Source organism: Carassius auratus, unplaced genomic scaffold, assembly GCF_003368295.1.
Source record: "Carassius auratus strain Wakin unplaced genomic scaffold, ASM336829v1 scaf_tig00008860, whole genome shotgun sequence".
Taxonomy (NCBI): domain Eukaryota; kingdom Metazoa; phylum Chordata; class Actinopteri; order Cypriniformes; family Cyprinidae; genus Carassius; species Carassius auratus.
Window position 1 is genome coordinate 169887 of NW_020523981.1, and position 26692 is coordinate 196578.

Sequence of the window (26692 nt, forward strand, 5' to 3'; positions counted from 1 at the left end):
CTGTATCTGAATATGTGAAACTACGGCTGTGAATTGATGTTCTTGTGTCTGTAAACATTTCCAGAGCTGAACTTGACTAAGTATGAAGGAGACGACGTGTCAATCCAGTGCAAACATCATGATGAAGATCAGAAACGCTTCTGCAAAGCACATGAAGCCTCCATGTGTGTGAAGGATGGAGTTTCATTGGAGACGATCAGAGATGATCGATTCTCTTTCAGTGATGAAGCATCTACTGGAGTCTTTACTGTGAACATTACTGATCTGAGAGAAGAGGATTCTGGGATATACTGGTGTGGAGCCCACATCATCACTAAAGTGCTTTTAAATGTCAAAAAGGGTACATTAACTTAATTTAATCAACGTATTTGATTCACTCGCAAGACTACATATATTCAAACAGAAACAAAATACCAATAATACAATCAGTATTTTTTTTCTTTGTTATTACTTGTACTTGTTTTGTAGAATGTATTTATAACCAATAATGTTGTATAGAAAAGGCCTGAAATAAACACCATAAAATGTAGTATTTGTATAGATAATATTTAATTAATATGTCTACTGTCTTTAACATGTGTGTGTGTGTGTGTGTGTGTGTGTGTGTGTGTGTGTGTGTGTGTGTGTGTGTGTGTGTTTTATTTCTCAGATTACTCCATGATCATCATTGTAAGTGTGTGTGTGATTCTGCTGCTGATCGCTGGATTCACTCTGATTGTGTGCAAATTAAGACACAAGAGACGAGGTGATGCTCACACAAAGCCCAGTTCAGTCTACTGCACAATTACCCACAATCCCCTCTGATGAGTTGAAAGGTGTTTATTTTCAATAAACATCAAATCAATATTAGAAAAGTGTAAATTAAGTGCCTCATGGGAATTTAATAAAAAAGAGTTTATCGGGTAGGCGTATGACCTTTATTGTCCCAATAAGGTGGCAATCTATTTACCGGTAATCATTTTAATAAATATGATAATTTACACTCAATATGTTTTTGCAAACTCTACTACAGTACTGAGGTGCAAATGTTTTTGAGACTATAATAATTATTTTATCACCATAAAAGAGAGTGAGATATAATTTCTGCAAGTAATAAAAAAATATATATTTTCACTTGCATCACTCTCATGACTGATTTAAATATATAGGAAACCAGGTCATTTTGTATGATTGTTCATAATTTGAATAATTTAAAATTAGTTTCTTATTTATTATTGAACAATTATCGGTAGTCTTTAGTGGTGGAAATTATGATTCTTTCTAGAGATTCGTTCATTTTCAGTTCGTTCACCAAAATGATTCGTTCAGAATCGTTCACTTATTCGTTCAGTGACCATTTCTTCGTATTACACAAAATAAACCAGCAGGTGGCAAAATAGAGTGTATTATGTGTTTTGTCTTAAGTCAACGAGCGTATTCACTTGTTACAAAAACTGATCTGGCTTTATTTTAAATGTGTGTATAATCGCATTCAATATATAAAGTCTAATTAAGTTGTTCAGATGAACAAAGCACAAGGTTTTCTTGCCTAATTAGCATTTTATTTGTTTGGTCAGACAGTTTGTATATTATATATTTACATTCATAAATCGGGGATTAAACGTGGAGTTGCTAAATATCAAAACAAGCGTATGTGCACAGTACAGTACCTATAACTGCGCTTTGCATTTTTGCGAGATTGACATGCTAAATGGCAGATTAACCTGGTTTACTCTCATTTATTTCGTTCACGAACGAGACAACGTACCAGTTCATTTCATTCACGAACGACATGTGTGCATCAGTTCAGTCATTTCATTCACGAACGAGATGTATCAGCACATTCAACTCATTCACGAACGACATGGGTACCAGTACAGTCATTTCGTTCACGAACGATAAGATCTCTAGATCTAGTTCAGACTCAGTAGTATTCGTTCACTACATTCAACAAATCAAATACTCTGTCACATCTCATACTCGAAGGCTATCGGCTCGAGGTTGAGTAATTCTTTGACAGGATGAAACAGTTGTTACCCGGTTCACTGAGCTGCGCATGCGCTGCTTATAGCGCCGCGCTGCTGTGGAGGGAGGAACTTCACTGAACGAGAAATATGAGTCAGTGGATTACGTGAGCGAGAACGATTCGTTCACCTTAAAGATTCGTTCAAAAAGAACGATTCGTTCACGAACGACACATCAATAGTAATCTTATTTCAGTTTAAACATTTAATGTTCAAATGTATATTTGTATTTATTTATTGTGAATATCTCACAAAATGTTTCTGATGAATGCTGGAGGTCTTTTAGTGTGGTGAACATGTTATTTTTCCATCAAGCTCAAAACCACAAAACAACAGACAGGTTCTGTGTCTCAGTTCAGTGTGAATGAGAAGATTAAACAGACTTTTTCAGGAAACCCACAGCGGGGCACATGAGACTGAACAGAAACAGACTGAAGTGGAACGTGGGCAGATCTGCTGATGAAAACAGCAAAAGAGAAATTGTCATTTTTTTCTCAAAAGACAATACAACCAAACCCAAATACACAAAGGGGACAGCCTTTCTATCTATTTGCATCAATATTAATGTTACATTTGTCTTTCAACATACACAAAGTCACTGCCATTTATTGATTCCTGTGCTTAAGATCGTGTGTTTCTTTGAATTCTGCACTTCTTGTTTATTCTCAGATTCTACCACACATCTGGAAATATTTTAGGGTTCATTCAGTTTCCAGAAGCATGAGTCTCTCAGCGATCCTTTAGTTAGGGCAGGAGCACAAGACTCAACTAGCTCCCTCAAGACATTGTTTTTGAATGTTTACATTCATATTTTAAATAAAAGGTACTTATGATGGATTTGGTGATTCATTATTATTATTATTATTATTATTATTATTATTTTTTACAATTGTGTATTTTCATAAAAAAGGTTACTCTTAAACCCAGTAGTTTTATAGACTGAATAGACTTGTCTCAGTGGTTTGTGTTTTCAGCTTTTAGGTGTGCTAAAGATCATCCGTGGGAGATGCGCTCCAGCTTGTGGTTTTCTTTTGCTCTATTTATATTCTTTGGGTCAAACCACAGCACTTCAGCCACCTACTTATGTGACACAGGAAACCGTTTCTTTAGTAATGATGGACACAGACTTTACACTTCAAGAAAATATAAACATTTGTGCAATATATTGTATGAACTTTTTAAAATTGTAATAATATATCTCAGTTCTTTAGATTGTAAATATGAAAATTATGGTATGATACACACACAAGCCAATGAGGTTTGAGCACCATTTGGACCGTGTCTTCAATGAGTGCTGCGTGAACCTTTGAAAGGAAACAAACTTTGCATGTGAATCAGAATTTGAACAGAGATCACAGAGGGAGGGCGTTTCTGTGGGTAAACACTTACAATTTTATTTGATTGTCACACAGAACTATTTTATTCCCTCAGACCAGCAGTTCTCAAACTTCTTGGGGACATGGACCCCTTAGAGTGGAGAAAATGGACCCCCCATAATTATAACCGTGACTGCAGTTTGTACTCTCAGATGCCATTAACTCAAGAGATCTAGAAAATGGTCATGCAGAATAATGCATTAATATGAGCTTTATAAGTACATATAAACAGTTGATATGCTAGTAATAGGTATGCTAAAAAATAAATAAATAAAAAATAAAACTAGTTCATAGTGAGAATTTGTCCCTGTACCAAAGTGTTACTGATAGTGTTAATTATACTGTATTTTGTATTGTTGCACTGTTATAACAAAGTGAATAAATGTTTTGTTTTGAGATGCCTGTTTACCGTTTCATTACATTATTGTAGAAACATATAGAAATATTTAAATACAGATTGTGTAATTTAAAAAAATGTGGCTTGTAAGAAATTGGTAAATATTACTTTAAAAACATCAAGGATCATGTTTGAAAAAAGAAAAAATTTAGTTTGTAAACTGATTTTTTTTTTTAGTTGCCATAGTTTAAAATGTGTAAAGTCTTTAAGAACAAGCAAAGATAAATTTAGTTAAGAATACTCAAAAAGACGATGCATATAGTTGCCTCAATTTTATTGAGTAAATGGGCATAATTTATGTTCTAGTTATTTTTTCTGAATTCTCTCTCTCTCTCTCTCTCTCTCTCTCTCTCTCTCTCTCTCTCTCCTCTCTCTCTCTCTATCTGTGTGTGTGTGTGTGTGTGTGATATTTCAATAGTTTTCTCAAAAGAAACTAAGAATTGCTGGTGAAATGGCTGTAAGTCACTGAGGTTAAACCTCAACATGAAGCCTTCTGTTAAAAACTTCTGTAGATGTCTTTCCCAAAAGCATCGTTAGCGAACTATGGTGGTAATTTCCACTGAACTCTATTGATAATGACGGTTGTTTTTTTAGGAAACACATTCCTGGTTAGTAATGTGTGAAGCTGTTGCTGTTTGTGGAGTTGTTTAATCGTCCTCTGCAGAGATCTTGAGAGATTTAATGTCTTTTATTTGCAGTGCACAGCAAAATCCCCAGTGTTAATTTAACACTCTGAGTGTGGACACATAAACACTGAAGCAGTGTTAAAAGTAACACTGAAGCAGAGGTGAAGTTAATGAGATAATCAAGAAGTTAATTGAGTTATGATTGACCATTATTGAAGACACCTGATGTTAACAAGCAGACTCACCAAACGAGAAAATCACAATTTGTGTGTCACCGTTATAGTGGTCAGTGTTTGCTTCAGCTGGGATCTTGGCTTGTAACTTTTTAATTTTCAAATTTTGTGTGTCAAGCCAAGAGCAAAAATCATCGGGTGGTGATAATTATGTTTTAATGTAATTGTTGCTTGACCTTAATCACTGAACTCATTTACAGTTTCTTCTCTTCTTATCAATCATTATTGATTGTAACAGCTTTGATTCCACAACAAAAGAGTCTGTATTTTCTATAAATTTTATAGGCATCTCTTGTGATTCTGATTTTTTTTTTTTTTTTTATGAAGGAGTTTAAGTTTAGGCACACAGAGATAACAAGAATCAGCGTATGAATCTTAACAACGGTGACAAACAGCATATTCAGATAAACAGGATCTACTCTGAACATCACAAAACTAGATACTAAAAAAGCTCATAATTTATTCATTCAGCAATGCATGATGGGAGCCATGGATGAGTTTGTATTGGCTACAACATGCTTTTTTGATGCTCACACTGATTTTTGATGTCTGTGTGTCTAAACTAAAGAACTCTTTCTTTATGTAAAACTAACTTTTAAAAACATGTCATATTATGCCAAAAACGCTGAGTCACTTTTTTATCCACCTAATTTATGTACACAGTAAAGAAATCTGAACTCAGGCATTCAGGTCACTCCATGACAATTAGTCCAAACCACAATCAAATCCATAAGATTGCCTTGGCTCTGGTCTGTCTTTATGTTATAACTCTGTTACCACAGCCACACAAAAGCTAAAGTAAATAAATGAAGGGTCAAGATCCCAACTAAAGCAAACACTGACCGCTATGATGGTGACACACAGATTTTAGATTTTCTCGTTTGGTGATTCTGCTTGTTAACATCAGGTGTCTTCAATAATGGTCAACCATAACTCAATTAACTTATGAATTATCTCATTAACTTCAACTCTGCTTCAGTGTTACTTTTAACACTGCTTTAGTGTTTATATGAGTCCACACTCAGAGTGTTAAATTAACACTGGGGATTTTGCTGTATGGTTTTGCAGGTTTTGGCTGAAGTCAATATTAGTTGTTGAGTTTCTGCTCATCTCATTTTTCTGAAGCAGATGTTCCTCACTAATGCTCTATCAGTACTTCTTTGGCACCAGCTCCTTATCTGTCATGCTGCTAGCTCATGTTGAATTTTGTTTTTCCCTAATACATCACCACACATGAAAGACACAATACACATGGTATAATCTGGGCAATCAGCTCAACCATCTAGAAAGCAGTTATTCTTGTAGTTTTGATAATATCATGAAGACATAAAAGATTGCAATCTCTACGATTCACTTGACTTGAAAAATAGATTGTGGACATCTTCAAGATCAATTACAGTATACATTTGTCCGATAACCCACCCTAATGTACACCATTTAATAAAGTCTTGAAGTTGTGGTATTGCTGGATCAAGATTTGATGATTTATCCTTATATTTAAAACAGAGATGCACCAACATAAAAATGCTGGTCCGAAACCAAAAATTCTGGATACACTTGGCCAAAACCAAAATTTAAAATGCCTTTAAAAGGCTTTTAAAAGGCCATCATTGACACCCTCAAGCGAGAGGGTAAGACACAGAAAGACATTTCTGAACGAATAGGCTGTTCCCAGAGTGCTGTATCAAGGCACCTCAGTGGGAAGTCTGTGGGATGGAAAAAGTGTGGCAAAAAACGCTGCACAACGAGAAGAGGTGACCGGACCCTGAGGAAGATTGTGGAGAAGGACCGATTCCAGACCTTGGGGGACCTGCGGAAGCAGTGGACTGAGTCTGGAGTAGAAACATCCAGAGCCACCGTGCACAGGCGTGTGCAGGAAATGGGCTACAGAGAAGCAGCACTGGACTGTTGCTCAGTGTCCAAAGTACTTTTTTTCAGATGAAAGCAAATTTTGCATGTCATTCGGAAATCAAGGTGCCAGAGTCTGGATGAAGACTGGGGAGAAGGAAATGCCAAAATGCCTGAAGTCCAGCGTCAAGTACCCACAGTGATGGTCTGGGGTGCCATCTGCTGCTGGTGTTGATCCACTGTGTTTTATCAAGCGCAGGGTCAATGCAGCTAGTTATCAGGAGATTTTGGAGCACTTCATGCTTCCATCTGCTGAAAAGCTTTATGGAGATGAAGATTTCGTTTTTCAGCACAACCTGGCACCTGCTCACAGTGCCAAAACCACTGGTAAATGGTTTACTGACCATGGTATTAATGTGCTCAATTGGCCTGCCTGACCTGAACCCCATAGAGAATCTGTGGGATATTGTGAAGAGAAAGTTGAGAGACGCAAGACCCAACACTCTGGATGAGCTTAAGGCTGCTATCGAAGCATCCTGGGCCTCGATAACACCTCAGCAGTGCCACAGGCTGATTGCCTCCATGCCACACCGCATTGAAGCAGTCATTTCTGCAAAAGGATTCCCGACCAAGTATTGAGTGCATAACTGAACATAATTATTTGAAGGTTGACTTTTTTTGTATTAAAAACACTTTTCTTTTATGATGTCGGATGAAATATGCTAATTTTTTGAGATAGGAATTTTGGGTTTTCATTAGCTGTATGCCAAAATCATCAGTATTAAAACAATAAAAGACCTGAAATATTTCAGTTGGTGTGCAATGAATCTAAAATATATGAAAGTAAAATTTTTATCATTACATTATGGAAAATAATGAATTTTTATCACAATATGCTATATTTTTTTAGAAGGAACTGTATATGCAACACCTTTTTTTCACTGTATCTCATGTGCACCTCATGTACATCATATTGTCACCCTCCAGTGGAAGATTTAAATAATGCAGATCAGTTCACTTGAGGGTCATCTGTGTTATACCTGGAACATGAAACATGCATGAGCTCTTAGTATCTGTCACAGCCCTTGGCTTCCTTAATATGAAGTAGAGAGTCTCTAACGGGTGCGATCGGTTTTGTTATTTTGGAACCAGCATAACTACCGTGAAACTAGAAGTAAACAGTAAACACACAAATAGATGGTTAATAAGCCTTTATGCTGGGTACACACCAAAATATTGTTTTTACATCAAACATTGGGATAAAAAAATCATAGATTCAACTGTTTTGCTCCTATAGTGTGTGGTACATATTTTCAATCTTGTGAGTCTTGACTGTGAACATAGGAAATCTCACAAAATCTTGTGAGTCTTCAGAATAAGCATGGCAGACGATATGCAGGAAGAAATTGGCTCACCTTTCCTTATATGGAATGTTTTTTATACTGAGCTAATTAAATTTTCAAGCCCCAACCTGTTAAACACAGAAAACTTTTCTCCATTTTTACATTTGAATACATATGGGTACTCATAATGTAGGTCAAACCAGTACACAATCTCACACTCACACACCCACACACAATCTACTCTGCTGCTATTTAGCTACCAGGTACATCCATTGTAGAAGCTATTTCTGACCAAGCTATTTTCTTCTCAGTCTAATATCGTAGGTTTTACATGACACGTTGTATAAACATTTGTGCTATTGGCACAAATCAACAAGCTGATCTTCCATCATTTGATGTCCACATCAGTTTCACTCTGTGTTGCGCCATGACCATTTCTGTCTTCCAACATCTCGCTTTCTGATTGGATATTATTGGATATTATTTATTTTCACTTGATAATCTCCAGAGCATGCGCGCGTTTGTACTCGCGGTTCCCCCCACACATCAAGATTTCTGATCGGAAAAATTAAACATGTTGAATATTTATGATTCGCGATCTGGGCAGCTCTGACGTTCTTCCGTTCAGGTTCGGACACTCTTACCACACTCACACTAGGGCTGGGATAAACGATTATTTTTTAAACGATTAATCTAGCGATTATTTTTTCGAAGCATCGATTAATCTAACAATTATTTTTCCCAGTCCGATTCAATTCGATTATCTCCCCATTAATTGACTAATAGCAATTTATACATGTTGATTTACATATCTGAATGAAAAAACATGAATTCCTTCACATTGCAATATATGTTTAACACTCACTATTCTAATTCTATTTTTTTTTTATCTAACTACCTTTCTAATCTTTTTGTATTCTATTTTCTTTTCATTTAATATGCAATTGTATGCGCAAATACCTCTAGCTAGCTTGCTCTATTCTTTTTTTATTTCTATTTTTTATTCTATCTATTTTATTTTTATTTATTATATTGTTTAAAATCCCATGCTTCGTGTACTGTGTTAAACTAACTGAGACTTGTTATAGCACTTATGTATCATTGCTCTTTTTGTTGTTTTTGATTACTTCCACTGTCTTCATCTGTCAGTCGCTTTGGATAAAAGCGTCTGCTAAATGAATAAATGTATATGTAAATGTAATATGTTTATTGCTCTTAAAATTCCAAAATAAAACATTATACAAGTGCAAAGTAATGCTTTTCTTAGTCAGAGGTAGCATTCAATAAAACCTTGAAGCCTTGAAAACACAAAGGCCTAGGTCACTGAAAAAAAGTGCATCTTGTTATTCTTTCAGATGAAAATAACAACTTGATGCCTAGCATTAAAACCTTGGGTTTCGACAACGTATCATAGCCTACTCCAACATCGAGTGCAAAGTGGGGAAGTGAAGAAAAACTAACGGTGCTCTGTCATCTGCAGCTGCTCCCGGGTGGCACCTCTTCAGGTGCTGATGCATTGCTGTGGTGCTGGAATGGAAGGCCATCTCCATTTTGCAAAGACGACATATCACAGAATTGTTTCCTTTTAAATTAAAGAATTCCCATACTTTAGAGCAGCGGTTCTCAATTCCAGTCCTCGCGTCCCACTGCTCTGCATATTTTGCACGTTTCTCTTTGTTAATACACCTGATTCAGATAACCAGCTCGTTGAAATGAACTCCATGCATGAACTGTGTTCCAATTGTCCATTGCTCCCTACTCCCTGAGAAGGGAAATCTGTTGAAGTTTACCTCACATCGAAATATTCATTCACTGATTTATGCTGTGCAGCGTCTTTAAACATCGATAAGTGCGACATCATATACCTCTGTAAATCAATACAATTTAAATACACGTCTTGCACACTTCAATGCACTTTGATTGAAACATATAGCTCATTCGTTTCGAACTGGAATCATGGCTGAATATCCCGTGATGTCCACTTCGCAGGGCACTTATGTTCGAATAGAACAAATGTCTGAAGCGCTAAGAGAAACGTTCAAAATGTGTAGAGCAGTGGGGCGTGAGGACTGCAATTGAGAACCGCTGCTTTAGAGGAACGAGTGCGTGTCATCTTGCACGTCTGAAAGTCTGAGGAGCGAGTTGAGTTGCTTCTACTCTCCGACGCCGCCATTTTTGTTTTGGGTCTGACGAATCGACGTGCATATTTTGCGTCAATGCTTATTCGATTTTAAATACCTTTAACATACCTTTAAAGCTATTCCATATAGTACCACTTTGGCAAGTTTACTTGAGTTTATTAAACAAGATTTATCTTTGGCGGTATGGTTCCTTATGGGGGTTCTTGCTCCTAAAATAATTGAACGTTCAAGCGCTTTATACTTTAACCCACTGGAACCATCAAGTCTGAACCTCTGCTTCATGATGTAAATGGGAATCACTCAGGAGCCGTCCCAGCGGAGGGGAAAGATTTTACTCTAGCGTTTCATTCCAAGCTACTGGGCTGTCCTGGGGGACGAAATTCGCAGGCTAGTAGAGGGTAGTGAGTGTAAATAAATTGTGCCATTGTCCGGTGAGTCTCATAATCTTATTAAATGTTTTGGAGTTCCCTCCCCTATTTGGAGATCTTCGGTCTGCAGTTATACCCACTTGGCTAAATGACTCAGTATCAGACAGTGTAACTCCACTAGGTGTCGCTCTTTCAGTGTGATTAATGTGATATTCAGTCAGTGCTGATGGTGGGAGGAGCCAGTAAAGCTGCTCATTACTGATAAAGAGCTGAATAAAGAGGAATTAACTAAAGCAGACAGATGTAGAGACAGAGAGATTCACACAGAGATCATTCAGCAGAAAGAAGACTGAACTCAACTCACAATGAAGATCCTCCTCATCTTCCTCACTTTCTACCTGATCTCAGGTCAGAGCTTTTCTCTTTCATCACTGCAGTAATGATGCTTTTTTCTGTTCATCATCTTTCTGATCACAGTATCAATCTGATTGACAGCTGGAGTGAGATGCTTTAGCGTCACGGGATATTCTGGAGGAAGTGTTCTGGTGGATTCTGGGAAACTTTGGTTCAGTGACTCTGCTAAATATATGGCCAAATTACCTGAGTGGAGTGTAATAATAAATTATACAAAACATGATAAATGGATTAATGAAGGAAGATTCACACTTCATCGAAACAGTGAGGGAAACCTCATGATCTTCATCAGAGAAATAAACACACAAGATGCTGGACGATACAGGATTGAGGTTGATGGCGAATGGTTCATTGATATGACTTTGGATGTGGAAGAAGGTCAGTTATTTGTAGAACATTTTGTCTTTATTTAACTACTGATCAGAGCATATGCAAAACAAATTTCTCTATTTTGTGAATGACAGATTCATGTTGTAAAGTGTCAAAGAGAGTGATGGTGAATGTTGGAGAAACTGCCAATTTCAGCTGTGAATATTCACAGAATCATATAAATGACTCCAGGATCATCTTCAAAGAAGAAAAAGACTCCATTGAGATGATTTACAGCAGATGGAAGAATAAAGAAAGATTGAGTATTTCTGACGACAAACATAAAAACATCTTCAGTGTGAGGATCACTGCTGTGACACCAGATGATGGAGGAGTTTATTTATGTGGAGTTTGGATCAACAGAGACTCGTACAGTTACTACATTATTGATACTGTTCATCTACGTATTATGGGTGAGTAATAGAAACTATCAATGTCTTCTAGTGTTTGCTTGTAGTGTTATTTTGATTGTTAAATTAGATGTTAATTTGATTAATGTGATTAAGACAGATATTTGTGTTTGACAGATAAGTTGAATGTTTATAAAGTGATCTGCTCCTCAGGCTGATGATTGAGTGTGAACATCCTCAATACAAAAACAAACCAAAATACAGTTACTGTTAAGAATCAGATGAATCGTCAGGGAGGGAAAATGTGTGTATGTGTGTGATGTTTTTCTTCTGATGTTTATGTGATTTCTCTTGGTTGATAGATATAAAGTTTGTGACTGAATCTGTGTATCTTGGTGGAGAAGTCAACATCTCCTGTCTGATCCCAGAGCAACATAAAGTTCATTTCTGCAAAGAGCTTGATGATCACATCTGCCAAACCATCATCTCATCTAAAGTGACAGAAATGAGTGGTTCATCAGAGAGAAATGAAGAGAGAGTTGTTACAGTGAGCATCAGTAATGTGAGTGTGAGAGATGCTGGAGTTTACTGGTGTGGAGCAGAAACCAGAGACACAGATCTGACTTTCATCTCCCTGAACACTCAAATTCAGCTCAACCTCATCAGTGAGTCCTTTCAGATAATTTTAAGTGCAACATGCATATATATATATATATATATATATATATATATATATATATATATATATATATATATATATATATGTGTGTGTGTGTTTGTGTGTGTGTGTGTGTGTGTGTGTGTGTGTATATTAAGCAAAAGTCAAAGCTCCAGGGCTTTTGTTAAAATATTATACTTTGGCATTTTGTATCCATGCCCACAGACAGAGGATTATTTAACAATCATTTATTGTTAGATTAGTTTTATCACTGGAAATTGTGACGCCATTATGGTAAAAATGTTTGGGACACCGTTTTGATTTGGTGGGTTCGGTGGAATGAACAGAATTGGCTTAAAACACTGTTTTGTACTCATTCAGTTTGAAATATTTACTAAAACAGAGGTTTTCCAGATTTACCATCACCCTGTTCTCACAATATTTATGATTATTTACTGCCTACAACGTACAGGATTTTTAACTGGAAACAGAAAATGACTCACTCTCTCTAATTCTTGCATCCAGAAATGATGCCATTATGCCCAAAAGTTTGTTACAAAGTATTTCCTACTAAACCAAGGCAGTCTCACGCTATCTCATGACCAATTTGTACATATTTTACGAAGTTGCTAATAATTTGTATGACCTCACTTGTCAATTTGTCTAAACCACTGTGTTGGTTAGGTTTAGGGGCGGGGTTAGGGGAAGATCATTAGTACAAATACATACCTCCTAAGATATGTATGAATTGCAGTGAGATCGGGTTGCTAGGGGTTTGAGAATGCAGCACTCTGGGTGCGGGACTGTAGATGCAGCAGGCTCCGAGTCTGCAGCTTCATATTACTCGTACTACTCTGGAGATCTCCAAATAGGGGTGGGAACTCCAAAACAGGGTGGGAGCTCCAAAATAGGGCATGCCTTCCTTCCATTGAGAGACAGGCACGCATGCACAATTTTTCCCCCAATCCACTTCAGTGCAAACTCCGCCCCACAGCTGATTCGAAAGATTTTATTGGTTGTTTCAGTTAAAGTGTTTCCTAAAGTATGCAAAAAAATATATATAATAATAATTTTAACCCCTAAACTTACCTCACACCTTACCTTAAACAGTGAAATTGGCTGAATGGCCTGATTGGCGCTGAATAGTGTGGTAAAGAAAGTTGCAGTTCAGGACATAAACAGTTGATAAAAAATACGTCCCCTGGGATGGCCCTGTTACTTGGAAATTTTTCCCCTCCGCTGGGACGGCTCCTGAGAGATTCCCGTTTACATCATGAAGCAGAGGTTCAGACTTGGGTCCAAACACCACTGGTTACAAGCTTTGGGCTCTGCTCTCATGGAGAACATTTATTTATATAGCATATTTTATTTTAGATGAACTAGAAACAATGTTTAATTTATAAAGTTTTATTTTGAAGTGTAAGTCAGTAACATTTGGCTAAAGCCACAGCCAATGGTGAAAGTCTTTGCGAAAGTAGACCAAGCCCCATTTTGGAGGTTCTGCCAAATTTTTGGAGTTCACGCCCCATTTTGGAGATCTCCGGTCTGCAGTTATATCCACTTCACCTATTTGGCATGAGGGAGGACATCAGCATTGTTTCTTTGTTTTCCTTCGTCAGGTAGCACTGATTTTAATGGATTTTTTCCCCCACCTTTTTCTGCTGCATAAACAGCTATGTTTTATTGAAAGCCCATTTTGCCAGTAGTGAAATTTGCCTTTATTTGCAGTAAACACAGTATATTCACAATAATTTGTGTTAAATGTCTGTGTTTGATTGTTTTTAGTGCCTCCAGTAGTGAGAGATGAAGGAGAATCAGCTGAGATCATCTGTCCTTATGATTCAATCTATAAATCAAAGCCAAAGTCTCTCTGTAAGGGGAAGTGCTCCACTAGAGACAGAAATCCTCTCAGTGAGACTGTGAGAGAAGAGAAAGAGACCAAGACTGGCAGATTGACTCTGAATGATGACGTCACTGCAGGTGTCTTCACTGGGACCATCACTGGACTGACAGCAGAGGATGCTGGGAAATACTGGTGTGCAGTGACATTAGAAACAGAGCTCAATTATCTTTACACTCATCTGATCGTCATCATGAACGAGGGTGAGGAAGGTTTCTGTATCTGAATATGTGAAACTACGGCTGTGAATTGATCTTCTTGTGTCTGTAAACATTTCCAGAGCTGAACTTGACTAAGTATGAAGGAGACGACGTGTCAATCCAGTGCAAACATCATGATGAAGATCAGAAACGCTTCTGCAAAGCACATGAAGCCTCCATGTGTGTGAAGGATGGAGTTTCATTGGAGACGATCAGAGATGATCGATTCTCTTTCAGTGATGAAGCATCTACTGGAGTCTTTACTGTGAACATCACTGATCTGAGAGAAGAGGATTCTGGGACATACTGGTGTGGAGCTCATGTCATCACTAAAGTGCTTTTAAATGTCAAAAAGGGTACACTATCTTTAATTAATATATTTGATTCACTCACTTGACTTCATATATTCAAATAGAAACAAAATACCAATAATTCGATCCGTTTTTTTTATATAAAAAAATGTTAAATTCTATATGTAACAATGCTTTCAACTTTTTTTTCTGTTATTTATCATACTTGTTTTGTAAAATGTATATTTTACAATAATCTGAAAATTAACGTCACAAATATAGTATTTGTGTAGATAATGGTTTATGTATGTGTATCCCATCATTAACATTGTGTGTGTATGTGTTTTTTTCTCAGATTTCACCATGATCATCATTATTAGTGTGAGTGTGATTCTGCTGCTGATCGCTGGATTCATACTTACTGTGTGCACATTAAGACACAAGATAAAAGGTTTGGTAATTTATTATCTGTTGAAACACATTAACAATTAGTTATTTGAGTGTCTCAGCTGCTTTAGTACACTCAGTCAATGAGTTTGTGTCTAAGATACTGCTATACATCTTCAGTTTGACACTTTATCTAGTTTTATCTCTTTGTCTTTCTGATTGATTGATTTTGTGCTGGGGTTAATCAGGAAGAACCTTGACATCAGATGAGAGAAAGAGAGAGAAAAATACAATAGTGAGTTACACGGCGTGTGCGCTTGTATGTGTACTTACATCATGCTTATGCAATGTTTTCTCATTTTAATATATATTTTATCTTCATTCAGTCATCATGTGTAGACAGCAGACGTGATTTTCTCTCAGATCCTGGATCAGCTCAAATGAACAGACATGATGAATTACCCACAATCCCCTCTGATGAGCTCCTGTACACTGCTGTCAGTTTCCAGAAGCATGAAGAGTCTCTCAGTGATGCTACAGTCAGATTCAGTGAGGAGGAGAATCACTCTGATTATGCCATGATCAAATTCACCACATGAGACACAGCTAACTTGCTTAGAGATCACAGATTATCACACATTACACCAGTATTTGCTTACATTTAGTTCATTGATTAAAATCTCTTCATAAATCATAATTTAATGTTAGACTGGGGAATGAACGGTCTAGTGGTTAGAGAGTTTGACTTCTAATCCTAGAGTTGTGGGTTTGAGTCTCGGGCTGGCAATTCAGTTCATGATTGTTCAGTTCAGTGTGTGAATCATGAGACCTTTTAAAGTTGCCATGGCTGATCATGTTTTTTTTTTTCTTCAACATGTTTAAAATATCAAACATATAAAAACAGGAAATGACTGACACTTCTAGAATATAATGTAATGTTCCCACTCCAAATACCATAGTCAAGACCAGTCTTGATTGGTACTGGCATTGGTCTTAGTCTTGGTCTTGGCTTTGGTCTTGGTTTTATAGGCCTGTTCTAGATTGGTCTTGGCTTTGGTCTTGGTCTTGATCTCATAGGCTTGGTCTAGATTGGTATTGGCTTTGGTCTTGGTCTTAGACTTATAAGCATGGTCTAGATTGATCTTGTTTTTGGTCTTTGTCTTGGTCTTAGACTTATAAGCATGGTCTAGATTGATCTTGTTTTTGGTCTTTGTCTTGGTCTTATAGGCCTGGTCTAGATTAATCTTGGCATTGGTCTTGGTCTCATAGGCCTGGTCTAGATTGGTCTTGGCTTTGGTCTTGGTTTTATAGGCCTGTTCTATATTGGTCTTGGCTTTGGTTTTGGTCTTGATCTCATAGGCTTGGTCTAGATTGGTATTGGCTTTGGTCTTGGTCTTGGTCTTGTAAGCCTGGTCTAGATTGATCTTGGCATTGGTCTTGGCCTCATAGGCCTGGTCTCGATTTGTCTTGGCTTTGGTCTTGGTCTTATATCCCTGTTTTCAATAGAATAAAAAAGAATAGAGCAAGCTAGAAGTCTTTACACATACACACACATACGATTGCATAATAAATGAAAAGTAAAAAATAGAAAACAAAAAGATTTTTTTTGCAGCATATTCGGAAAGAAAGGGCTTGATCTTCTTGATGTTGAATTGTATTAAACACACTTTAGCAGCTCTTAAAAAAAGTAATCTGATTACATAACTTGCTTTACTTGTAATGTGTTACCCCTGACACTGGTAATATCTCTTGCATGCAAAAATCTAAATCAGGTTAAAGATAAGAATCAATATTCAAATAGATGAGAAAAAAAAAAAAACAGCCATAACAGCTCTTGGCAGATTCTCAAGCTTCATGTATTTCATCATAAAGTTTAGTTGAATTTGTGTCTGTATAACGAATAAGACATAATTCACCTCAAAAAGATGTGATGTGGTTGAGGATTTGAGATTTGGATTTCCTTAGAAAAAAGAATGAAGAACTTTATTCAGCAGAGATCATAAACATGAGTAAGTCTCTTTTTTATTTATTTATATACTTGTACACTCTCTTGATTGCAGCTCTGACTTAGCTTTCCAAGATGCTCGGAAGCTCCTCGTGATGTTGATTTGGCCACAGGTTATTAAGCGTGTCCACATTACCGTCTAATTCAAATTCATCTAATTCGACCGTTCGAACTTGTTCTTCAGTTCAAGTCTATATTGACGACTAGTTTCCTTGCAAGTAAGAAGATTCTTGATGTTCAGTTTCGGCTTAATTTCTTTTCGCTTTTCTGTACTAAATCGGAGCTTAATTTCAGCCATAAGAAGATTGTGATCTGAACCTGTGCTGGCGCTTGGGAAGCTGCACGCATTTCTAACCACGGTTCTCTATCGCTGGTCGATCAGAATATAGGTCTCCTGGGTTCGTGAAAGTTACTTTTCGACTATCTTTGTTCTGAAAAAACGTGTTGGTCACGGACATTCCATTGAGTTGACAGAACTGCAGTAAGCGTTCACCTCGTTCGTTAAGATACCCGTATCCATGTTGGCCGTGGACATTCTTCAATATTTTGTCTGTTGTTTTTCCTATGGTAGCGTTGAAGTCGGCCATGATGATTTTGATGTCTCGCTTCCCATTTTCGGTAAGCACTCGCTGCAGCTGGTTATAAAACTGTTTAATTTCCTGGTCTTTGTGACTAGTCGTCGGGAGATATACTTGAATGATGGTAACATTGAATCCTTCTCCCGCAAAGCATGCCGTCATGATATGTGACGAGATCGGCTTCCAATCGATCAAGCTTTTGAACACGTTCTTCTCAATAAGCATGCACACCCCTTACTCATGTTTATTTTCTTTCCGCTTGAAAACAACAGCTTATGTCCTTGATGAGTGACTACTCCGTGCTTGAGTCGTCTGACTTCGGCGAGACCGAGTATGTGCCATTGGAAATGATTTAGATGTCAACCAGTAACTCGAGGCTGCCCGGTTGCCATAGCATATTGACATTCCTACTCATATATGACTTTTACCAACAAAAAGTGTCTTAGAAAATTTAGATCAATATATTGTTTTCTGTAAGTGACTAAACAAGATGATTTTCACACCATTAAGAAAGAAAAATTCTAGGCTACAAGTTTCAGTCCTCAAAAGTCCTGGGAACCAATGTTCTGTATGTGTTTTATTGTCTTAATTGCCTTTTTTTTTTTTTTTTCAAAAACACAATCATGTACATACATGCTGCTCACATATTATCATAGCTCAGTTTGTGCTGATTACAGTGAGAAACTTGTAAAAAAAAAAAAAAAAACTCCCTTATTTAAGGTGAGCAGCAGCTTCACAGTTTCCATGCAGAAAGGTCTGGAGGAACTTCATCAGAAGCATATCTTAAGAAGGGTTGACTTTATCTTGCAAAATAATTCTCATCCCTTACAGGCTGAATTTCAGATGTTGCCGTCGTGATTACATTTTAAACTCCCAAAATTCAGAACCAACAGATATAAACACTCTTTTGTGCCTGTAGCCATTCTGCTTTTCTATTCTATAAAGAACCACAGATAACTTAGTGTGTGTGATTGTGTGTGATTTGTTATATCTGTTGCACAACGAATTGCCCCATTGGGGACAAATAAAAAATTTGAACTTGAACTTGATCTTGTAAAAGCATGTCAGAATGACTCAATGCTGCAATCATTAAAATCATTTGTTAAATAATACAAATATCCTTTATGTATTGAAGACCATGGCTGTTGACCTTTGATGATCCAATTAAACCATTCTAATAAGCAAAAATGACCCAAGATAAACTAACATTTATTTTTCTTTTGTATTGCTGAAGAGTATTGAACTTTATTCTTCTGTGTTCTGCTGCACACATGTAAATTTATATTTCCTTTAGCCTGAGGCTTTTGGCATTTTTTTGCCAAAAAAAATAAGTTTTTATATTAAAAGTAAATAAGTAAGCCCAGCCCAGATTAAAAAAGTAATGCAAAAGTAACGTAACACATTACTTTCAATAAAAGTAACTAAGTGACATAATTTGTTTTTTTTAGGGAGTAACAATATATCAATGCAATACTTTTAAAAGTAACTTTCCCCAAAACTGGATATTACCTACAGAGTACTAATGAGAAAGATAATTAACATTGTTATTTTAGCACGTTGATGATTAATACATTTGCTAATGTTTTTTGCAATTCATTCTTGTTCTGTTTGTTTCTAGTTCATTTTTTCTGATGTAAAAACCTTGTATAACTTTTATTTAGAATCATTTTATTAATAGAAAATATTTTAAAAATAGAAAGTATTTTGTGCTTTTGTACTGTCTAAATCTGTTATTTAAGATATAACAGTACGTTTATATACAGTCCGCGAGATTATTTTGACATTACATTTGAAATATTTCAAATATTTTCATGGCATGAAATGTCCTATAACAGCATTAACATACTGTATAGAAGATGATGACTGAATGTAGTTTACTGATGATTACACTGATGACACTGATGTAACATATATAAATATATTCAGAATTTAATGAATTTAATATATATTACCAGTCAAATGTTAATGTTTTAAAGAAGTCTCTTATGCTCATTAAGGCTGCATTTATTTGATCAAAAACAGAGAAACAATAACAAAAACAACAACAACAGTAATCTTGTAAAATGTTATTGCAATATAAAATAATGGTTTCTATTTTAGTATCCTATAAAATATAATTTATTTTTGTTATCCAATGCTGAATTTCCATCAGCCATTACTCCAGTATAAAGTGTCACATGATCCCTAAGAAATCATTCTATTATGCTGATATATTATTAGAATTACCAAACAGTTGTGCTGCAAAATATTTTTCTGGAAACTGCAATACTGTTTTTCAAACACTGGAGGTGGGTGGTTGTGTGTGTGTGTGTGTCTGTGTGTGTGTGTGTGTGTCTATGTCTGTTCGTGCGTGCGTGCGTGTGCATGTGTGTGTGTTTGGGTGGGTGGGTGGTTTTTGTATGATTGTGTGGGTGCGATGAACAGGCCATTTTTCCATCCAGCTCAAAGCCACAGAAAACTGATGAATGTTTCTCAGCATCTGAGTTTAGTTTGATTGTGAAGATTAAACAGCTTTATTCAGGAAACCCACAGTGAGACACGTGAGACTGAACTCAGACAGACAGAAGATGAACATCTATTGTGAGCAGAAGACAATAAAGACTAAGAGCTGATCATTAACCTTCAATATGTTCTGGAAGTGATTCACTGATGTGCATTAACAATGTGATTTGACTGTTAGTTTTATAAGCAAATCAAACCAAGGCCATAACCATGTCTTGAACATTGGGGGGACCAACTATATATATGTTCACTGATTTTGTTTGATCAAAATTAATAACATTTTGTAAGATATTTTAGAAATTTTAAGTTCCATACATACAAACATGTAACACAGATGTGCATTAAAATGGTTTAATGCATAGATGGCACTGCGCACACACAGATACATTCAGGAGCACAGAAACTTCCTTTCAAAGCTGCACTCAATACTGAATCACTGCATTATATTTCTCAGCAACAAAGAGGTAAAATCTGTGTTTTTGAAGTAAGTATACTCACAGCTTTATTGTTTGTGAAGAGGCATAGATGCAGGTAATTCACCCCACCCCCTCTCATTTTAAAATATCATGTAATATCTTTATATACCGTAATAGAAAGAGTTCAGACAGGAACCACTTTGGCATGTTTACCTGAGGTTATTGAACACAATTTATCTTTGGCGGTATGGTTCCATATGGGGGTTCTTGCTCCCAGAATAACTGAACATACAAGAGCTTTAAACATTACCACCCCCCCCCCCCCCCCCCAACATAATGAGAGGTGTTACTGCCTGTAGAAGAACCCCTGAAAACCAACCTTGATCAAATCCTGCAAAAGAAAAAAGACAGTGTTATTGAGATATCCTTAATATAGCCTACTGGCTAGGAGAGGGGTATTCTCCCCTCTAAACGCGAGGGAAAGAATAGCAGTTCCCTCTTTAATTTAAGTAGCAGGGTGTTCTTTCCAGCTGGAGAAAACAGCAGTCCCTTTTTCTTTTTGAGGGGTGTTTGTTCCTCGCTGAGGGATAGAACAGCAGTCCCCTGTAGTTATAGTAGCAAGGGTAATTTTCTTTTCCCATCTCCTTTTCATTCTCTTTCATCTTCTCATTCTTCTCCATCTCCATCTTCTCCATCTCCTATTTCTCATCCTCCATTTCCTTCTTCTCATCCTCCTCCTCATTCTTCTCATCCTCCTCCTCATTCTCCTACCTTCTCCTTCCGGTCGATGTCATAATATTTTGTTTATTTATTTGTTAAATGTATGTTTGTATAAAATATCCACTGGTTATCACCAACACACCATTACTCTGCCTCAGAAACCTGTCCAAAATCAGTTCATGAGGTTGAAAACAGACATGTCATCCGGACACTATGCTCCCGTCAGTAGCTCTCACGCGGTGTTTGTATACTTACCACAGATGAATACGTTTCAGAACGTTTCCATGAGCCACAGAGCTTTTATACTGCTTAATATGGCGCCATATTTGTCAAGAATAGAAGTTCAACAAGATCATATGCTGTTTAAATGCTAATAGAGTGGGGTATATGCTTTGATCTGTGTAGTGTGATAAACCAGTGCAGTGAATGCATGATCTGAACACAACTGTAGTGTTCAACGCAGTGTGTGAAAAATTATAGTGCCAATAATACGTACCCTGATGCTGGGGAACCCTGCAAAAGATTATATGCATTGTGGTCTTAGAATGTAGTTTACCTGAGCAGGGAAATTTATCTTATACACTCTCCCATGGAAAACAAACCAAGCAGACTTTTTCTCTTCTATCAGAGCAGAGTCAATATTTTAATGTTTCTGTTCCTGCGTTTCTCTGATATTATTGCCATTACAAAACCGGTTCAGGTGGAAGAAATACCGGTTAATAACGTTATTTTAAAAAAAAAACAATATGGTTTGCCTTATAATAAGAATAATTTAATAATAATAAATACAGTGTTTTCTATACTCAAAAGGAACAAAAATAGAGATCTAGCATTAGCCAATAACCCGCTGTGGTTAGTCACAGCCAATACAGTGTCATCTTTTCTAGATTTTGGCAAAATGTAAGCTACTTTTAATATATACTTTTTTTATTAGCCCTATTAGGCCTACTTTCCGAGATAATAATGAAAGCTAAAATACCTGTAGTCTAAAACAAAATGTTTACAAACATTATAAAAAGAAATGAAAATATTCATTGACATAAAACATTATCCTTCACATCGGCTATATCAATAAAGTGAGGCGCAGTTGCGCTGAATGAAGCAGTGTAACTTTTTATTTGTTTCTGTAACTGTATTTTATTTTGATAATCAACAGGCTTCGATATAGCAAAATTATGTTGTGTGTTTGCGTAAGGCATCGGCGTGATGGTCAACGCTTGTTGGTTTTACATAAGAAAGATATTATTCAAAGCTGTCAAGCTTTTGCAAAATAAAGAAAACCACAATCTGCTGTCTCGCTTTCCTATCCGAAAACTTTGGAACGTGTCACAATGAACCATAATTTAGCAAATGTTTTCTTTCGTTTCATTAATCTGTCAATATGATTTAAGTGAAATACATTTTGTGTATATTCATTTTTATGTAATCCTATAGTTTTTCTGGTTTCACAGAAGCTCTTGCAGGTGCGTGTGATCTGTTGAATTCATCTCACACTATCCTAATATAAACTCTAAGGGGGGTGCATTGCCATTGCGACTTCCCAATGATGAGTTCACAGTTGAGCGGACATTTCACTCCTTGGCTTCAGCGTCACATTTGCATATGCCGTACTACTGGAATTCGTGATTGGTTCACAGTAAATTTCAAATATTTAAATGGAACGATAAAATGAAGTTATTAACAGATTAATGGCCATGTCAAATTTTTGATTCTTTTCGGAACTATAAAATTTGATTTATTTTCTGTTCATGGTTCTGTTCCTATCAAAATTTAGTTCATTTCTGGTTTTCATTTTCATTCCTTGAACCGGTTCGGAGCCCTGAAATCAAACCATGGTTTCTTCCTTGAAAACACTGCATTAAATTTCCAGCATTTTCGAGGATTTCAAGCTATTTATATAGTTTAGGTAATATGATAGCATGCCTCGCAACATAACTGAACAATTAGCTTTGTTCAGTAAGCAATGTCTGAAGCATGTTCACCAAAATAGCACTAGGCAATAAAATTAACGAGCTTTGCTTAGCTTCGTGAAGACGTCCAGAGATAAATTAAAGGTGAAATTGCCTAGTTGTTCATGGATGCTTTGATTCTTGTTGAATATATAGCTTCTTCCAGCGGGGAGCAGATCTCGTGTAAAGTTGTGAGTCGTTGTATTAGTACAACTTCCCGATGAATCACGGGCAAAGTGTCTATATTAAGTGCTCGCTCATATCACTTTCAGTCCAGCGCTTGACCATCGCTTGACGCGGCTAATTCGCTTAAGTTCATGACTGAAATCTGGTGAGATACTCTGTGGGAATCCTGATTTTAACACTTCCTATGGAGATAGATTTGCCTTCTGATAGTTCCTGAGTGAGCGATAGCTCTTGCGAGCATTTTGAGCCATGCGAGCCATTGAGCATACTTACGGAGCAGTAGTGCCATATATATATGGCCCGTGTTAAATAGGAGAGTGGTAGTGATTGAAGCAGTTTGACAGCTGACCACATCAGCTGGTCACAGCCTATGCCTCCGTGACCTGACTGAACTAACGCTGCTCTCGATTTGTGTGCTAGTTTGCTTTTTTTAATCCAGCCAGAGAAAGATACAAATACAGTTGTGGGTTTAGACATGTAAATGTCAATGTTTGTAAATGTCACTTTCTGATGTTGTGTTGTGATATGGTTGAGATCATTATCAGACAGAAGGCAAATGAGACACACTGAAGTGTTGAATCTGTACAGAAGGTTTATTTATTTTATTTTTAATCAAGGGTGTGTATAATTTCAGGGTGAAAATGAAGCTCTTTATCCCACTTTTTTAATTACTGGCATGAAGTGATTTGCGTATAAATGTCTCAGTGCTTTGTGTTTGCAGGGTTGTTTATTACTGTGGTCAGTGTGCTAACGATCATCAATGTGTGCTGCTCTTTTGCTTGTGGTTTTATTATGCTCATTTTATCTTCTTCGTCTCAAACCAAGAAGCCCTTTAGCCCACAGCATGTTTGAAGAAAAAAACAATGCATATCTTATCATCAGACTTTCCACTACATAAAAACATTCTGTGACTTTGTTTAATATATGAAACATTTTCTTTATTGTATATCCCAGCTCTTCCTCTTTAATCCGGTCATCTGAATTTTTTTCTAGAGGGGAGTGCTATCTCAAAACTGTTTTGCAAATAAGTCTAACCTACTGCTGTCGTAAGTGTTCATTATAAAATATCAGCTTTTCAGACGTTTCAAATGCTGAAAGATATAAACCTTCTCAGTAGAAGACAGTGAGAAGTGATGCCCAGATCAGAAACAAACACACACACACACACACACACACACACACACACACACACACACACACACACACACACACACACACACACACACACACATTTATTATATATATATATTTGCTTCAATAAGATAATTGTGTGTATATAACAATGTGAAATACACTTACAGTATAAGGTGCTTTCTTGGGTTACTCCTTTATGTAAGCACAGCTTTCAGCCATAAGCAGATGTCATCAGGTGGTTCCCAACATAACTGTGTGATTAGATAAACATACAAACTGGTGTATATATCTGTCAGAAAGAGAGGCTCTAGTCTCTTCCCTTCTCTCCTTATACTAAATTCCTCATTTCATATCTATGTAGTATATAAATGTGTGTATTAACCATTAGACTAAAATATATATAAAAAAAAATGACTCAAATGCTGTTTGTAATGAATACCACTGTTTTTTTTTATTTTATTTTATTTTATTTTATAGTCTACTTATATTTTTCATTCTTGTTTTCTGACTACAACAGTACAACATGTAAATGATGTGTTGTGGAGTAAGGGGATCTAATATACATATTTACAATTTTTGTAAACAATTTATTTTATCTACTGGTATTTTACATGGTTTTTGAATGTAATAAAATTCAATTGATATGTGATTTATCATTGTTGTTTATTAGTAGTAGTAGTAGTAGTAATATTTTCTCTCTCAACAGAAGTTTGACTGGGTGTAACATAGTTAAGTGTGACTTATTATTTGGAAAATAAGGTAAATTATAACAATTGTGCTGTATTATTAAAAAGTGCATGTTTGCAAATGGGTTCAATACAACAAGTACATAATAACTCGCACCCACTGTAACTTGGGATTAATCACAGTTATTATTATGAGGTGGACGTATAGGCTATAAGGAGTCCCTGGCCTGAAAAAGTCAGAGAACGCTGTGTTAGATGAGGAAGACAAACTGTCTCTGGGAAGACATCCAAAATGAGCAGAGGTGACGTCTTCAGGACAGATTTGAGAAGTACTGCTCTGAAGGGCCTCAGTGAACTTACATGTACGTTTTACTGTCACCCTCTAGAGGAAGACATAAATGATGCAGATTAATTTACTTAATACAGAACGGTCTCTAAGTATCAGACAGTATAACTCCACCAGGTGTCGCTCTTTCAGTGTGATTAATGTGATATTCAGTCAGTGCTGATGGTGGGAGGAGCCAGTAAAGCTGCTCATTACTGATAAAGAGCTGAATAAAGAGGAAGTAACTAAAGCAGACAGATGTAGAGACAGAGAGATTCACACAGAGATCATTCAGCAGAAAGAAGACTGAACTCAACTCACAATGAAGATCCTCCTCATCTTCCTCACTTTCTACCTGATCTCAGGTCAGAGCTTTTCTCTTTCATCACTGCAGTAATGATGCTGTTTTCTGTTCATCATCTTTCTGATCACAGTATCAATCTGATTGACAGCTGCAGTGAGATGCTTTAGCGTCACGGGATATTCTGGAGGAAGTGTTCTGGTGGATTCTGGGAAACTTTGGTCCAGTGACTCTGCTAAATATATGGCCAAATTACCTGAGTGGAGTGTAATAATAAATGATAAGAAACATGATAAATGGGTTAATGAAGGACGATTCACACTTTATCGAAACAGTGAGGGAAACCTCATGATCTACATCAGAGAACTGAACACACAAGATACTGGACGATACGCAATTGATGTTCTTCACAACCAGCGTATATATGTGACTGTGAATGTGAAAGAAGAAGGTCAGTCATTTTTCAATCAAATATTTTAATAAAGCCACTGATAATTTTAAAACATCTATATAATACAAATATTGCTTTATGTGAATGACAGATTCATGTTGTAAAGTATCAAGGAGAGTGATGGTGAATGTTGGAGAAACTGCCAGTTTCAGCTGTGAATATTCACAGAATCACATTAATGATCCTAAGATCATATTCAAAGAAGAAAAAGACTCCATTGAGATGATTTACAGCAGATGGAAGAAGAAAGAAAGACTAAGTATTTCTGATGACAAACATAAAAACATCTTCAGTGTGAGAATCACTGCTGTGACACCAGATGATGGAGGAGTTTATTTATGTGGAGTTTGGATCAACAGAGACTCGTACAGTTACTAAATTATTGCATGTAGTAACATTATTAATACTGTTCATCTACATGATATGAGTGAGTAGAGCAAACACTTGGTCATACTGGGTATAAAAATTCTACAGACTGTGTTTATAGCCAATTTGAGTACATGATATTTGTGACTGACAGATAAAGTGGGCGTTTT

At 36.5% G+C, this 26692-nt stretch overlaps 2 protein-coding genes across 2 annotated transcripts in view; both read left to right on the top strand.

The window, feature by feature from the left end:
- LOC113072345 (polymeric immunoglobulin receptor-like) overlaps positions 1-459 on the top strand; it is a 62541-nt gene extending 62082 nt beyond the window's left edge. Inside the window, exon 6 of the mRNA XM_026245366.1 lies at positions 65-459. Coding sequence (XP_026101151.1) covers positions 65-354 — 290 coding nt within the window. The 3' untranslated portion in view covers positions 355-459. The remainder of the gene's footprint in view (positions 1-64) is intronic.
- Positions 460-11527: 11068 nt separating this feature from the next.
- Positions 11528-15502, top strand: LOC113072338 (polymeric immunoglobulin receptor-like). Its single transcript, XM_026245360.1, has 5 exons — positions 11528-11531; positions 11831-12133; positions 13912-14229; positions 14307-14582; positions 15327-15502. The coding sequence occupies exons 1-5, from the start codon at positions 11528-11530 to the stop codon at positions 15500-15502; spliced, it is 1077 nt and encodes a 358-aa protein (XP_026101145.1).
- Positions 15503-26692: the final 11190 nt, after the last annotated feature.